Here is a 13,808-nt window from a genome sequence, read left to right as displayed (position 1 = left end):
AGGGCACTCTGTTTCTTTGATATAACTTGTGAAGAATCTGTTTTAAAATTGATTTTAAATAACCTTTTGAGCACTTGTTGAAACTAATTCTCCTTGAAAGCTCTATTTAATGTCTTTATCAACATCAGTTATGATTCACTTTGCTTAACAATTTTTGCCAAGGATATTTTCAAATTTTTACTTTTTTCTTGTGGAGATTTGTGGTAACTGTTGAGAAAATAAATTCACAAATAATAGCAGGGGTTCATAATCATTAACAGCAGATTGTCATTGTAGCCAGAAGTCCAACAAGTTAAATTTTGCTTTTTAGTGAAGTCTATTAGGTAGACTTATCTTTCTGTAGATGTATTGTTTCCATTCAAACTAATCTCTCTTTTAAAAAATAATACAAAATTAGGACTTCTCAACTTTCTTGGGCCAGTGACATTATCATTGTATCAATTCCTAGATTCAGAATTTAACGATGTTTCCTTCAGACATACGCTGGGTTATTTCTTTTCTGGTTTTCTCTTCAAAATATCCCTTTCTCTCTTTTGACTGTGACTGTAAACTAGCCAGCTGTTTTTTATAATCTTCTAATATATAATATCCCATCTATTTTGCGCACTGTTCCCAGGTTAATTTTCCTTTAATTCTGATTTTTTTCTGTCACATTAATTGGATTGTGAGATCAGGTTTAATTTAGGTTTTGTAGTTCTGATGCCCTGTTTGTCTTTATCAGAGGGATGAATATTAGTTTGTGCCATTTGTGGAAAAGCCCATCAAGTGAGAACTGTTCATTTTAACTTTTGAAAAAGTATAGAATTGCTGTGCCCCTACCTTATTTATTGCCCACTTAGTGTTTGAGTTTGACTCACCACCCCACCCACCCCTTGGCATTCTACTTGTATTTTTCCACTTGCTTTTGCTCATTCCTTACCTTTTCTGTCCCTAGTTTATTTACAGCTAGATTGGGGCACATAAGACACACATGTTGAAAAGTAGTCTGCATTGTTATATAAAAATCTTTGACGAGGGACAAATTTTGGACTAAGAAATTTGGCTTGAGTTTTAAGTGATTGACATATATATATATATAACCTGCTCTGCCAGGAACAGATTCACTTTACTTCTTTTGTCTCATCTTATTCTCAGAAGTATTCTGGCGTGGACATACATATGGGCATAGTTTTAAGGACATTATGATATGTTGCTTATCATTTGTTCAGAGTGGACCCTTCAGTGGTTTTGCTACCTCTTTTAGCCACTGGGTGGCACAGTTGATTTCTGTTTTCACTGGGTTCAAAAGCATATTAGTTTGCTAACTACCATTTTCGTACTAGTTTCCAATGTGTATTTCTGACTTTCTTGTAACCTCTAACCTTTTAATATTCTGTCCATAGTCCTTTGCTAATTGTGGAAATAATACTCAAGGGTATTTCCATCATTTTAACTCCCCAAATTTAAAGAATATTAATAAATATAAACACAACTGTTTTAATAGTAAAATAAATATTGTTTCTAGTTGAATTTAGAAACTCCTAATTTTGTCAGATATTTGATTAATAATAAAATTTGTAATAATAATAAATAATATAATAGATAAATAATATAAATAATATATATTTATGTTATACATTTATTTATATCTATAAATAAATAATAGATAAAATTTGTAGCCTCAGCTTGTTGGATCTGATCATTCTCATCGTACCCCCACCCCTTTTTCTTGACATATCTAAGGCTGAAATTCGCTGTCATTTTCTTAAGACTTAATTTGAAGAGAGTTTTAAAGGAATTACTGGAAACTGACCCCATAGCAGGAACCAGATAATCCTCATTTAATGAGAAGCTGCTTTACATTTAGCTATTTTCTTAAGTCCCCTACCAGTCAGTACTTGAGCTGCACTATTATGAAGTAGGCCCAGTTACAGCTTTGCAAAATATAGGAACACATAATTATCATAGAGTGGCTTTACCAGGAATATTTTTTACCTAATCAAGATAGTTTTTTAGGTAGAAAGCTGGAGCTTGTTTAAACTTAAATCATTTGAGTAAGCAAGGTAAGAATTTATAAAAATCAAGTAGCAGCTATACCAACTACTGAAAAGCAAAACTTCATTTTGCTCTTTAGAGTCTGATTTTCAAGTGGTTTGGAAATTTTCTAGGTTACACTGTATGTATGGACCAACTGTGCTTTTTCATGAAAACTTTACATAAACATAAATATGTTAGAAGTTAAATTTTCCATATTATGATACTTGAGCCCTTACATATAAAGTGAATATATACTACAGGTTTTTAAGTTATTAATGCAGATTTATTTTCAATAAAGAAAAATTGTTATATACTGTGCTCTTTTTCTAGAGTCTTCAACTTGGTCACTTCTGGTAATAATTCTCCCATTGTTTATTATAGATCATCGTTTTCTGGATGGAAGTATTCTGTTAAAGACTGGTTGATGAGTGACGTGGACTATTTCAGCTTCTTATTTTCAACACTTACAGGTAAAGACATTCACCTGCCAAATTAAGGAAAAGCAAAACCTAGCATGAAAATTCAAAGATTTGCTGTCTTAGCTGTTTGGGTTTAAGTTTTGAAGATGATAATCTGTTTATCTTGAAACGATTTTTATTGACTAATAAGTAGAAATCTTCCTCTATTGTCAGGCTCTTGAGGCAGGGATAAACATGATTTATGTTTAAATCTCTCAGAGTAGGAGTACTCTGGGGATTATTTGAATATCACGTGATTATAGTTTTCTTTCTCATTTCTCTGCTTTATTGTCTTGGTTTACAGTGAATTGAATATACTTAAAAAAAATTTTTTTTTTAAGATTTTATTTGAGAGAGAGAGAGAGGGAGAGAACAAGTAGGGGGAGGGACAGAGGGAGAGGGGGAACAGGCTCTGCTAAGCAGGACCCTGGGATCATGACCTGAGCCAAAGGCAGACACTTAACTGACTGAGCCACCCAGGAGCCCCTACTTGACTCTTTTTCAGATAGCCGTATGCAAACCCCACTGCATACTTTAAAAAATTGATGAACAAATATCCATCTTAAACATGTTTAAAATGTTCAACTTGATAGGAATGTAAATCAAGTTTCAATTAGCCATTTTCTACATTCCATTGTTCTCAAAGCAAAATTAGTAAGATGAGTCTAGAAATGTTGTAAGCTAGATGTATAAGTATTGCTGTTGTTTTAAATGATTGTACTATTTCAGCATTTCTGTTTTATATTTGAATGATGAAGATGAGATTATTTGACATTTTCTGAAGACTTGAAGTTAGGAGACTTAATAGATAGGTTAAGTCAGACTCCGAAAAGAACTTGACAAGTGCTGATATTGAGCTAAATCCAGCGAGATAAATACTGCATACAAGATAAATGTGTTTATTTGGTAGTTCTGGATGTGCACATTTGAGATGTGAGCATGGACTTTATGTTGTAATAGTATTACCAGTCAGAAGGTTTAGTGGTTTTAGAAAGCTCAATGGGAGTCAGTAGTGGGATGTGGCCATCAAACTACATGAGGAGTCTTCAGGCTGTGTCCTGGAAATACAGTGATCTGAATATCAAATCGGACCACACTGCTGGTATTCTGATCGTTCTGAGCACCTGTTTTTCAGGAGACACTGTCAGGTTGTCTGTGTAGGTTAGACCAGGGGTAAATAGGGGTGGTAAGAGAATCAAACTTTGTTGTATAAGGTGTAGTTGAAGGAACACACATGTAAAATACAGAAAGGTTTAGGAGGGCTAGAGTAGTTTTAAAACATTTGAAGGGCTGTTATATAAGAAAATAGAGAGATGATATATATGTGAAATCATATATCATTTTACTTAATTGATTTGGTATTTTAAACCTACCATTAAAGGGATAAAAAGTAAAATTGGTGAAGTTCCCAATAGAAGGAGTATAACCTGTTTCTTGCTGTATCATACATTGGGTCAGATCACATTCTTTGTGTACATAATTATATGAATTTTACTGCCTCCATTCTACCAATTCTTTATATGAAATGAAGAAATTCTTAAAAAAAGCTTGAAGAAGAACTTGAAGGTACATGTCATGTCTGTTAAAAAAATGAAGAATGTCATTTGCTTTGTGATTTATTTTTTTAAATTGTCTTTCTTTATACCCAAATTAGGGTTTTCGAAAGAGGAGTTGACTTGGCTTCAGAGCCTTCGAGGAGTTCCTCATGTCATCCAGACACAGCTTTCCCCTGTGCTTCTTTACCTTACCGACTTGGATCAATTTTTACATCACTGGGATGTAACAGAGGTAATAGTGCATTTAAAGAGGAACTCATGATTATTAAAATTCTGTTAATCAACCACCAGTCATTACGATATATTAGGATCGCCTTATAGGAGATACTCTTAGAGATAAAGAGTAGTATAAGACATGACTCATGTTCTGAGAGTGCTTATGATCTTGGATAGGAGATTGTGTTTCTAAAAAGAGGAGTGTTCATTACACGTTGCTCTACTAGAATAGAATAAATTTAGTGATTTGAATGGTAGAGACATTTATTTTCTTTTATCTAGTACAGAATACGATAGATGGTTCTATGGAAAAGGGAGAATTTGACTCAGGTGTTGAAGGATGAATAAGGCTACTTTGATTTGGTTTCCTCAAAGGTAGCGTTTTTTAAAAAACAGAAAAGATTATTCTGCAGTTCCTTTGGTTTTGAGAATTAGTACATAGTTCGTTAATGTTAATTTTAAAACCCTCACTTCCATTAAGTTTTAAAGTTCAACCTATAAAACTTATTTTTAAGATAAATAGAATGAATTTAAGCCATCTTTAAAAATGGAACTCCAGGGGACCTTGGTGGATCAGTGGGTTAAGCCTCTGCCTTCAGCTCAGGTCATGATCTCAGGGTCCTGGTATTGAGCCCCACATTGGGCTCTCTGCTCAGCAGGAAGTCTGCTCCCCCGCCCTCCTGCCTCTCTGCCTACTTGTGATACCTGTCTGTTAAATAAATAAATAAAATCTTTAAAGAAAATAAATAAAAAATTAAAATGGGGCTCTGGTTATATTTTATTCCTTTTACAAACTCAGTTAAAATTTTATTTATTATTTTTTTTTAAAGATTTTATTTATTTGACAGACAGAGATCACAAGTAGGCAGAGAGGCAGGCAGAGAGGGGGCGGGGAAGCAGGCTCCCCGCCGAGCAGAGAGCCCAATGCGTGGCTCCATCCCAGGACCCTAGGATCATGACCTGAGCCAAAGGCTGAGGCTTAACCCACTGAGCCACCCAGGCGCCCCTCAGTTAAAATTTCAAACCATTAAAATAACTTTTAAGTATAGTCACTAATTGCCAAGTAGTTCAGTTTTCTGACAAACTTTCACAAATGTTAAATATATATAATAAATGTAAATTTATGATAAATCTTAGTAACTTACGTTTTGGTATTGCTTAGAGTAAAATAACAAGTGTGGGGGTGCCTGGGTGGCTCAGTGGGTTAAAGCCTCTGCTCTGCCTTTGGCTCAGGTCATGATCCCAGGGTCCTGGGATCGAGCCCTGCATCAGGTTCTCTGCTCGGCAGGGAGCCTGCTTCCTCCTCTCTCTCTGCCTGCCTCTCTGCCTACTTGTGATCGCTTTCTGTCGAATAAATACATAAAATCTTTAAAAAAGTCTAATTCTAGGTTAATTACATGTTTTAAATTGGAATTATTAGGCTGAACTTTTGCCCTAATAGGCTAAATTGTCGTTCATGTTAAAATATGTAAACTAAATATGCAAAAACATATTTTGCACATAAGCATGTGCAAAAATGCAAAACAATAAACATTGATGCTTTATTTCTTTAAGACATTTCTATAATAATTAATTTCTATTATTTCTTCAGTTTCTTTTCCTGCATGAAAAATGTTTACTCAGTAGGAATGTACTTATGTCATCTCAAGTAATTTTGGTTTTGAATCTTTTTTGCAAATTCTGATGTTATGTTCTCTGCTGGCTAATTTTTTTTTAATTCAGAAGGCCTCTGGTGAGGACACTGACTATAATCTTTTCTTATAGTTTATGACTGGTACTCCAAAGGGCTTTGTTTTTTTTTTAAACCTCCTTGTTATTTATTTTTTTAACCTCTTTGTTATTGTTCTCAATAGGGTGGTATCCAGATTCAAGCTTTTGTTGATAGACCATTTGAATTTATTCAACTGATCTATTATTTACTTCTTTTATTCTTTTCTGTATATCCTTAATGTTTTTCCTGTCTGTTAGGACTGTACCTTTTATAGGTAGACTCTGATCATAATACTTAAGTATGCCAGTTATATTTATCTTCTCTTTATTGCCATAGTGCCTGGCACTGTTTATATGTAGGTTTTTCAAAAATAACTGGATTTTAGGGGCGCCTGGGTGGCTCAGTCCTTAAGCGTCTGCCTTTGGCTCAGGTCATGATCCCAAGGTTGATCCAAGATCGAGCCCTGTATCAGGTTCCGTGCTCATTGGAGAGCCTGCTTCTCTCCCTATCCTCCTCCCCCTGCTTGTGTTCCTTCTCTCTCTCTCATTGTCAAATAAATAAATAAAATCTAAACAACAACAACAAATAGATTTTATTTTATTTTTTTTTTATTTTTTTTTTTTTAAAGATTTTTTATTTATTTATTTGACAGAGAGATCACAAGTAGGCAGAGAGGCAGGCAGAGAGAGAGGAAGGGCGGGGGGAAGCAGGCTCCCTGCTGAGCAGAGAGCCCGACGCGGGACTCGATCCCAGGACCCCGAGATCATGACCCGAGCCGAAGGCAGCGGCTCAACCCACTGAGCCACCCAGGCGCCCCAACAAATAGATTTTAAATAGTGAAAAGAAATAATGAATTGGTTTAGCATCTGAAATTTTATCTACCCTATGGTAAATAGAGCTAAAACAGGTCTCCTGAATTTAAGGCCTTGAATACTGGATTGGTGGGGTTGGGCTTGCCAACAGTAGTGTTTTTTCTTAAAACTACATTTTCTGGGGCGCCTGGGTGGCTCAGTTGGTTAAGCAACTGCCTTCAGCTTGGGTCATGATCCCGGGAGAGTTCCGCGTCGGGCTCCCAGATCAATGGGGTCTGCTTCTCCCTCTGACCTTCTCCCCTCTCATGCTCGCTCGCTCGCTCTCTTTCTCTCTCTCGCAAATAAATAAATAAAATCTTAAAGAAATATATTTTATTTTTACAAGAGAGCGAGTGAGAGAGTGCATGAGTAGGTGGAGAGGCTGGGAGAGAGGGAGAAGTAGACTCCCTGCTGATCAGGGAGCCCAATGTGGGGCTTGATCCCAGAACCCTGGGATCATGACCTGTGCTGAAGGCAGATGCTTAACTGAGTGAGCCTCCCAGGAGCCCCAGTAAGAGTAGTTTTAAAGCACAGACTCTCTAATGTATTTAGACCATCATGATGTATTTGAGAAAGCGTTGTATGGCGATTAGCGGGCTGTTCCCTATTCCAGGCATAGATTTGCCATTGTCTAGTTTTATAATTCAGACAAGTCGTACAACCTTTTTCTGATAATTTAAATTTTTCATAAGCACATTATCTCTGTAAAGCCAAGGTAAAATTGTCATAAAAATCTTATCAGCTGTATTTCTGAGGTAACACTTAGCAAGGACGTGTATTAAACTTCAAGGTTGCTGTCTTTGAAATGTTAAGATATAATTAGGAAAAATCTGAAAAATACATTTTTGTTTTTGAAGTTCTTAAGTGAAGATTTCAGTTTTCTCTTGGTTAAATTTTGTTAAGTTTGCCTTTTCATATAAAAATATCTGAAATACACATAGTTTTTTACATCCTTACTGTAAAATTTTTAAAATTATTTCATTTGAACAATTTAATTAGGACAGTGGGATAACTCAGTTTTGTAATTTTACCTGCCTAGGCCAAAGTGATTTTTTTCTTTAAATCAGACTTTTTTTTTTTTTTAATTTCTTTTTTAAGATTTTATTTATTTATTTGACAGAGATCACAAGTAGGCAGAGAGGCAGGCAGAGAGAGAGGAAGGGAAGCAGGCTCCCTGCTGAGCAGAGAGCCCGATGCGGGGCTCCATCCCACTACCCTGAGATCATGACCTGAGCCTAAGGCAGAGGCTTTAACCCACCGAGCCACCCAGGTGCCCCTAAATCAGACTTTTTTTTAAAGTAGGAATTATTGGGGCGCCTGGGTGGCTCAGTGGGTTAAAGCCTCTGCCTTCAGCTCAGGTCATGATCCCAGGGTCCTGGGATCGAGCCCCACATCGGGTTCTCTGCTCAGCAGGGAGCCTGTTTCCTCCTCTCTCTCTGCTTGCCTCTCTGCCTACCTGTGATCTCTGTCTAATACATAAATAAAATATTTAAAGTAGGTATTATTAAAAAAATTTAATTCAGAATGGAAGATAATTTAAAAAAAAAAACGTCTTTTTTCATTCCCCCTCAGCCACCCACTTTTTTCTTCCCAGTTTCTAAATACATTCTTTCAGGTATCTTCTGTCTTCACAAGTGACTTAAATATATTATTATTATTATTTTTTTTTAAGATTTTTATTTATTTGACAGATCATAAGTAGGCAGAGAGGCAGGCAGAGAGAGAGAGGAGGAAGCAGGCTTACCACTGAGCAGAAAGCCTGACGCGGGGCTCGATCCCAGGACCCTGGGATCATGACCTGAGCTGAAGGCAGAGGCTTTAACCCACTGAGCCACCCAGGTGCCCCTATTTTTGTTTTCTTTTATAGAAATAACATACTTTATCCACTAATCTGGACCTTGCCATTTTCATTTAGTATTTTTGTGATTATTCCTTCCGAGCACTGAAGGAAGAATTGTGTGACCTTCCTGTTAATGATGGAAACTATACTTAACAGGGAAGGATCACAAAGGAGACCGAAATCTCTGTACAGAGGTACCTTTTGTAAATGGAATCTTCTATTCCAGAGCCAGTGAAAGGTTTTAAGGTTAATATTGTCATTTATAAAATACTGGATAATTGTAAAAGAATGTTTTTTTAACATGGATAAGCCCTGAATAATAATAATAATAAAACATAAATCCAGTTTAAGAAATAGAACATTTTTATTTTTATTATTTTTTATTTTAGAGAGAGAATAGGGGGAGGGGCAGAGGGAGAGGATTTTAAAGCAGACTCCCCACTGAGTATGGAGCCCCACATGGGGCTTGCTCCATGACCTATGACATCACCATCTGAGCTGAAATCAAGTTAAGACACTTAACCAAGTGACCCACGCAAGCGCCCCTGAACATTTTTATTTTTGAAACCCTTGTGTGTGTTTCTCCTTTCCATTCAGAGTTAACACTTTTAAATTTTATCACACTCTTCTTCCTTTTAGTTTTACTATATTAGCGCATAACTCCAAACTATAATGTTTAGATTTACATTTATTAAACTTTTTTAAAAAAGTGCAATATTTTTCAGTAATTTGCTTTTTATTCAGTATACTCTTGAAGTTATGTATGTTGTTAAGGAGGGCACGTGATGTAATGAGGACTGGGTGTTATATAAGACTGATGAATCACTGAACTCTACCTCTGAAACTAATAAAGCACTATGTGTTAATTAATTGAATTTAAATAAATTTTAAAAAATTAAAAAGTTACCTATATATTAATGTGTAAGCAGTTGTTCATTGTTTTCATTGCTGTGTGGTATACTGTTGTAGTAAGATATCATGATTCATTGCTTTCATAGTTTGAGTATTTTTAGCATTCCATTTTATCTCCACCATGGCATATAGCTGTGCCTCTTTGTTTTATGTTTTTAGGTGTTTGGTTTTTAACTTAAGACAACCTACCTTCAAACTGTACTGTACTACTTCATGTTATGATATAATGTGTAATATTTTATAAGGTCATTCTAATGTTTGTTTTTTCTGTATGTGATGTCTTTTCTCTACATGTTTTTTCTTCCTACATGATTTCAGGATAATCATTTTATCACTTTCTTCAGCAGTTTGATTTTATTTATGCCTTGGCATTGTTTATTTATGTAAGATTTTATTAATTTATTTGTCAGAGATAATGCCCACAAGTAGGAGGAGCAGTAGGCAGAGGGAGAAGCAGGCTCTCTGCTGAGTAAGGAGCCCGATTTGGGGCTCAATTCCAGGACTCTGGGATGATGACACAAGCAGAAGGCATACACTTAACTGACTAAGGCACCTGGTGTCCATTTTTTTTTTTTTTAATAACTCCATGTTTGCTGAATGTTTCTTAGGCTTATAATTTACTGTGTTGGGAAAAAATGTCAGTCATTCCTTCAAAAAAATGTTCTGGGTCCCTTTTTTTGGACTCTAGTTACATGTATGTAAGATTCTTGATATTTTCCTGTAGGCCTTTGAGACATTTTTAACACCTTTTCCCCATGTCTCTTCAGAAAGTAAGCTGTGTCTCTAAGTTCCCTGATCTTTCTGCATTATCTGATCTGGTCTTAAATCCAACCAAAGATTTCTTTTTTAATTAAGTTTTTTTTTTTTTTTTAGAGCAAATCTAAGTTCACAGAAAAATTGAAGTGAAAGAACAGGTATTTCCCTTATACAGTCCTTCCTTCTCCACATGCATAGCCTCCATTATCAACATCCCCCACCAGAGTGCTACATTTGTTATAATTAATGATTCTGTATTGATGTAATTACCCGAAGTCCACAGTTTACATTATGGTTCACTCTTGGTATTACACATGTTATAGATCTGGACAAGTGTGTAATGCCACATTATCTATTAATCTCTTACAGAGCGTCTTTATTGCCCCAAAATCCTCTGTGCTCTGCCTGCTCATCCTCTATGCTTCCCAACCCCTGACAACCACTGATGTTCTATTTTTCCCCATCTACAGTTTTGCCTTTTCCAGAATGTCTTATATTTGGAACTGTACAGGATATAGCCTCTTTAGAATGTTACTTTCACTTAGTAATATTCTATAAGATTTCTCCATGTTTTTTCATGGCTTCATAGCTCATTTCTTTTAGTGCTAAATAATAACGTATTAATAGACCAGTTTATCTGTTCACGGACTGAAGGACATCTGTTTTGTTCCTAAATTTTGGTAATTATGAATAAAGCTGTATAAGTTTACAAACATCCATGTGTAGGTTTTTATGTAGACATGTTTTCAACTCCCTTGGGTTAATACCAAGAAAACGGTTGCTGGATCATATGGTAAGAGTGTGTTTAATTTTGTAAGAAACACCACACTGTGTTCCAAAGTGGTTGTACTGTTTTGTAATCTTATCAGCAGTGAATGAGTTTCTGTTGCTCCAGATCCTTGCCAGCATTTGGTGTCAGTGTTTTGGATTTTGGCCATTCTAATAGATGTGTAGCTTCTCATTATTTAATTTTGATTTCCCTGATAACATACGATGTGGAGCATCTTTTTAGATTTATTTGCCATATGTCTTTGGTGACATATCTGTTATGGTCTTTGGCCCATATTATTTTATTTATATTTATTTACAATTATTTTAACTGGGTTGTTTTCTTGTTAAGTTTTAAGTGTTCTTTGAATATTTTAGGTAACAATACTTGGTTATATGTCTTTTGCAAAGGTATTCTTCCAGTCTGTGACTTGTCTGTTCATACTTTTGACATTATCTTTTGCAGAGCAGAATTTTTTAATTTTAATGAAGTCCAGCTTATCATTATTTCTTTCCTGCATTGTGCCTTTGGTGTTGTATCTAAAAAGTCATCACCATGCTTAAGGTCATTTAGGTTTTTCCTCCTATGTTATCGTCTAAGTCAGTTATAGTTTTGTATTTTGCATTTTACATTTAGATCTGTTATCCATTCTGAGTTAGTTTTTGTGTAAAGTCCAGATTAATTTACATATGGATTAAAGATCCCTTGACTCTGTGGGTCTGTCTATTGCTGGGTTCTCTATTCTGTTCCATTAATCTCTTTGTTCTTTCACCAGTACTGTCGTATCTTGATTACTATAGCTTTATAGTGATTATGAAGTTGGGTAGTGTCAATCCTTTAACTTTGTTTTTTTCCTTCAATACTGTTCTGGGTTTTTTGCCTGTCTAAATAAACTTCTAGAATCAATTTGTTGATATCCACAAATGATTTACTGGAATTTTGATTGGATTTGCATTAAATCTGTAGATGAAGTTGGGAAGAACTGACATCGTGACATTGAGTATTTCTATCCTATGAACATGAAATACCTCCATTTCTTTAATTCTTCGATTTCATTCATCAGAATTTTGTAGTTTTCCTCATACACATCTTGTACATATTTCGTTAGGTTTATTTCTAAGTATTTCTGTTTTTTGGGGTGCTAATATAAACTTAATTTCAAATTCTATTTGTTCATTGCTGGTTTTTTTCATTGCTATTTGGAAAGTTTTTATATATTCACATTGTATCCTGTAACCTCGTTATAATTACTTATTTCAGGAACTTATTTTTTTAAATATTATTTTCATTAAAATATAATGTATTATTTGCCCCAGGGGTACAGGTTTGTGAATCATCAGGCTTACACACTTTACAGCACTCACCATTTATTCTAGGAATTTTTTTTTGTCAGTCGTTTAAGATTTTCTACATAGACAGTCATGTCGTTTATGAACAGAGACCAGCAAGTGAATTTTAAATTTTAGATAATGTATTTTTATTTCTGCTTTTTTCTTTAACAAGTTCTTTTTTTTTCTTTAAGTACTCTCCATACCCAACATGGGGCTCGAACCCACAACCCCAAGATCAAGAGTCACATGCTCTACCAGCTGAGCCAGGCACACGCTTCTTCTGTATCTAAAATATGTAATAATAATTGTTTTAAAGTTCTTACCTGCTAATTCTCTCATGTCATTTGTATTGATTGTTTTTCTTTCTCCTGGTTACGTAGCACATTTTCAAGCTCCTTGTCATGCTTATTAGTTTTTGAGTGCATGTTGGACAGTGGAGATTTTATGTGTTTAGATATGTTTTGTTTTGTTCTGGGAGGCAGTCAAGTTACTGGAGTATCAGCTTCATCCTTTTGAGACTTGTTTTTAAGTTTTGTCAGGGTTGTTTATTAGAACATGTAGCCATTACTGTAAAGTCAAGGATCAATAAATTACAGCTTTAGACCGAAACCAGTTTGGCCCTGTTTTTGTAGCACCCTGAAACTAAGAGTGGTGTTTACTTTTTTTTTTTTTTAACAACTGTTAAAACAAAAAACCCCCACAAGAATATGACAGAATATGTGTGTGCCCTGAGAAGCCTAAAATATGTGCTATTTGGCCCTTTACAGAAGAAACTTACCAACCCTGCCATTGTGCTAATTTATCCCTACTATTAGTGTTCACATTCTGAGCGCCATCTGAATAAACCTAGGCTTCTGTGAAGACTGTTTTGGTTGGTTAGAGCTTAAACATCTCTCTGCTGTCTTTGAGCTTTGGGAATTGTTTTGCTCATAGCTCCTATTTATTCTTTGGCCTTGTAGAATTTCACCTTGCACATGCACAGCTTTGTTTTTAGCAATATATCTCAGGATACTAGAGCTCTCTCTCAGCAAGAGGATAAGAGTTTGGCCTCATCACATGGCGTGTAGTGGAGGACAGAAAATCCTGCCAACCTTTTGACTGTCTTGTAAGACTGATTTGAGGGCGCCTGGGTGGCTCAGTGGCTTGAGCATCTGCCCTCTGCTCAGGTCATGATCTCAGGGTCCTGGGATTGAGCCCCGAGTTGGACTCCCTGCTCAGCAGGGAGTCTGCTTCTCCCTCTCCCTTTGCCTGGCACTTTGCCTACTTCTGATCTCACTCTCTCTGTGTCAAATAAATTAAAAAAAAAAATGACGAAGAAGTGTTAGGTACATGCCATTTCTGTATATATTCTGGTGAAATTAGGTAGAAAAATATTTCCACTTAGAAATTAAA

At 35.6% G+C, this 13,808-nt stretch overlaps 1 protein-coding gene across 5 annotated transcripts in view; it reads left to right on the top strand.

Moving 5' to 3' along the window:
• TEX10 (testis expressed 10) overlaps nt 1–13,808 on the top strand; it is a 60,634-nt gene that overhangs the window by 33,713 nt on the left and 13,113 nt on the right. For all 5 annotated transcript variants that reach the window (XM_032860713.1, XM_032860712.1, XM_032860716.1 and 2 more), the window contains exons 10-11: nt 2,398–2,486; nt 4,129–4,262. In XM_032860713.1, the coding sequence (XP_032716604.1) occupies nt 2,398–2,486; nt 4,129–4,262 (223 nt within the window). The remainder of the gene's footprint in view (nt 1–2,397; nt 2,487–4,128; nt 4,263–13,808) is intronic.

The sequence above is a fragment of the Lontra canadensis genome, unplaced genomic scaffold (assembly GCF_010015895.1).
Source record: "Lontra canadensis isolate GAN:19392208 unplaced genomic scaffold, GSC_riverotter_1.0 scaffold19, whole genome shotgun sequence".
Taxonomy (NCBI): Eukaryota; Metazoa; Chordata; class Mammalia; order Carnivora; family Mustelidae; genus Lontra; species Lontra canadensis.
This window is presented reverse-complemented; position numbering and strand designations above follow the sequence as displayed.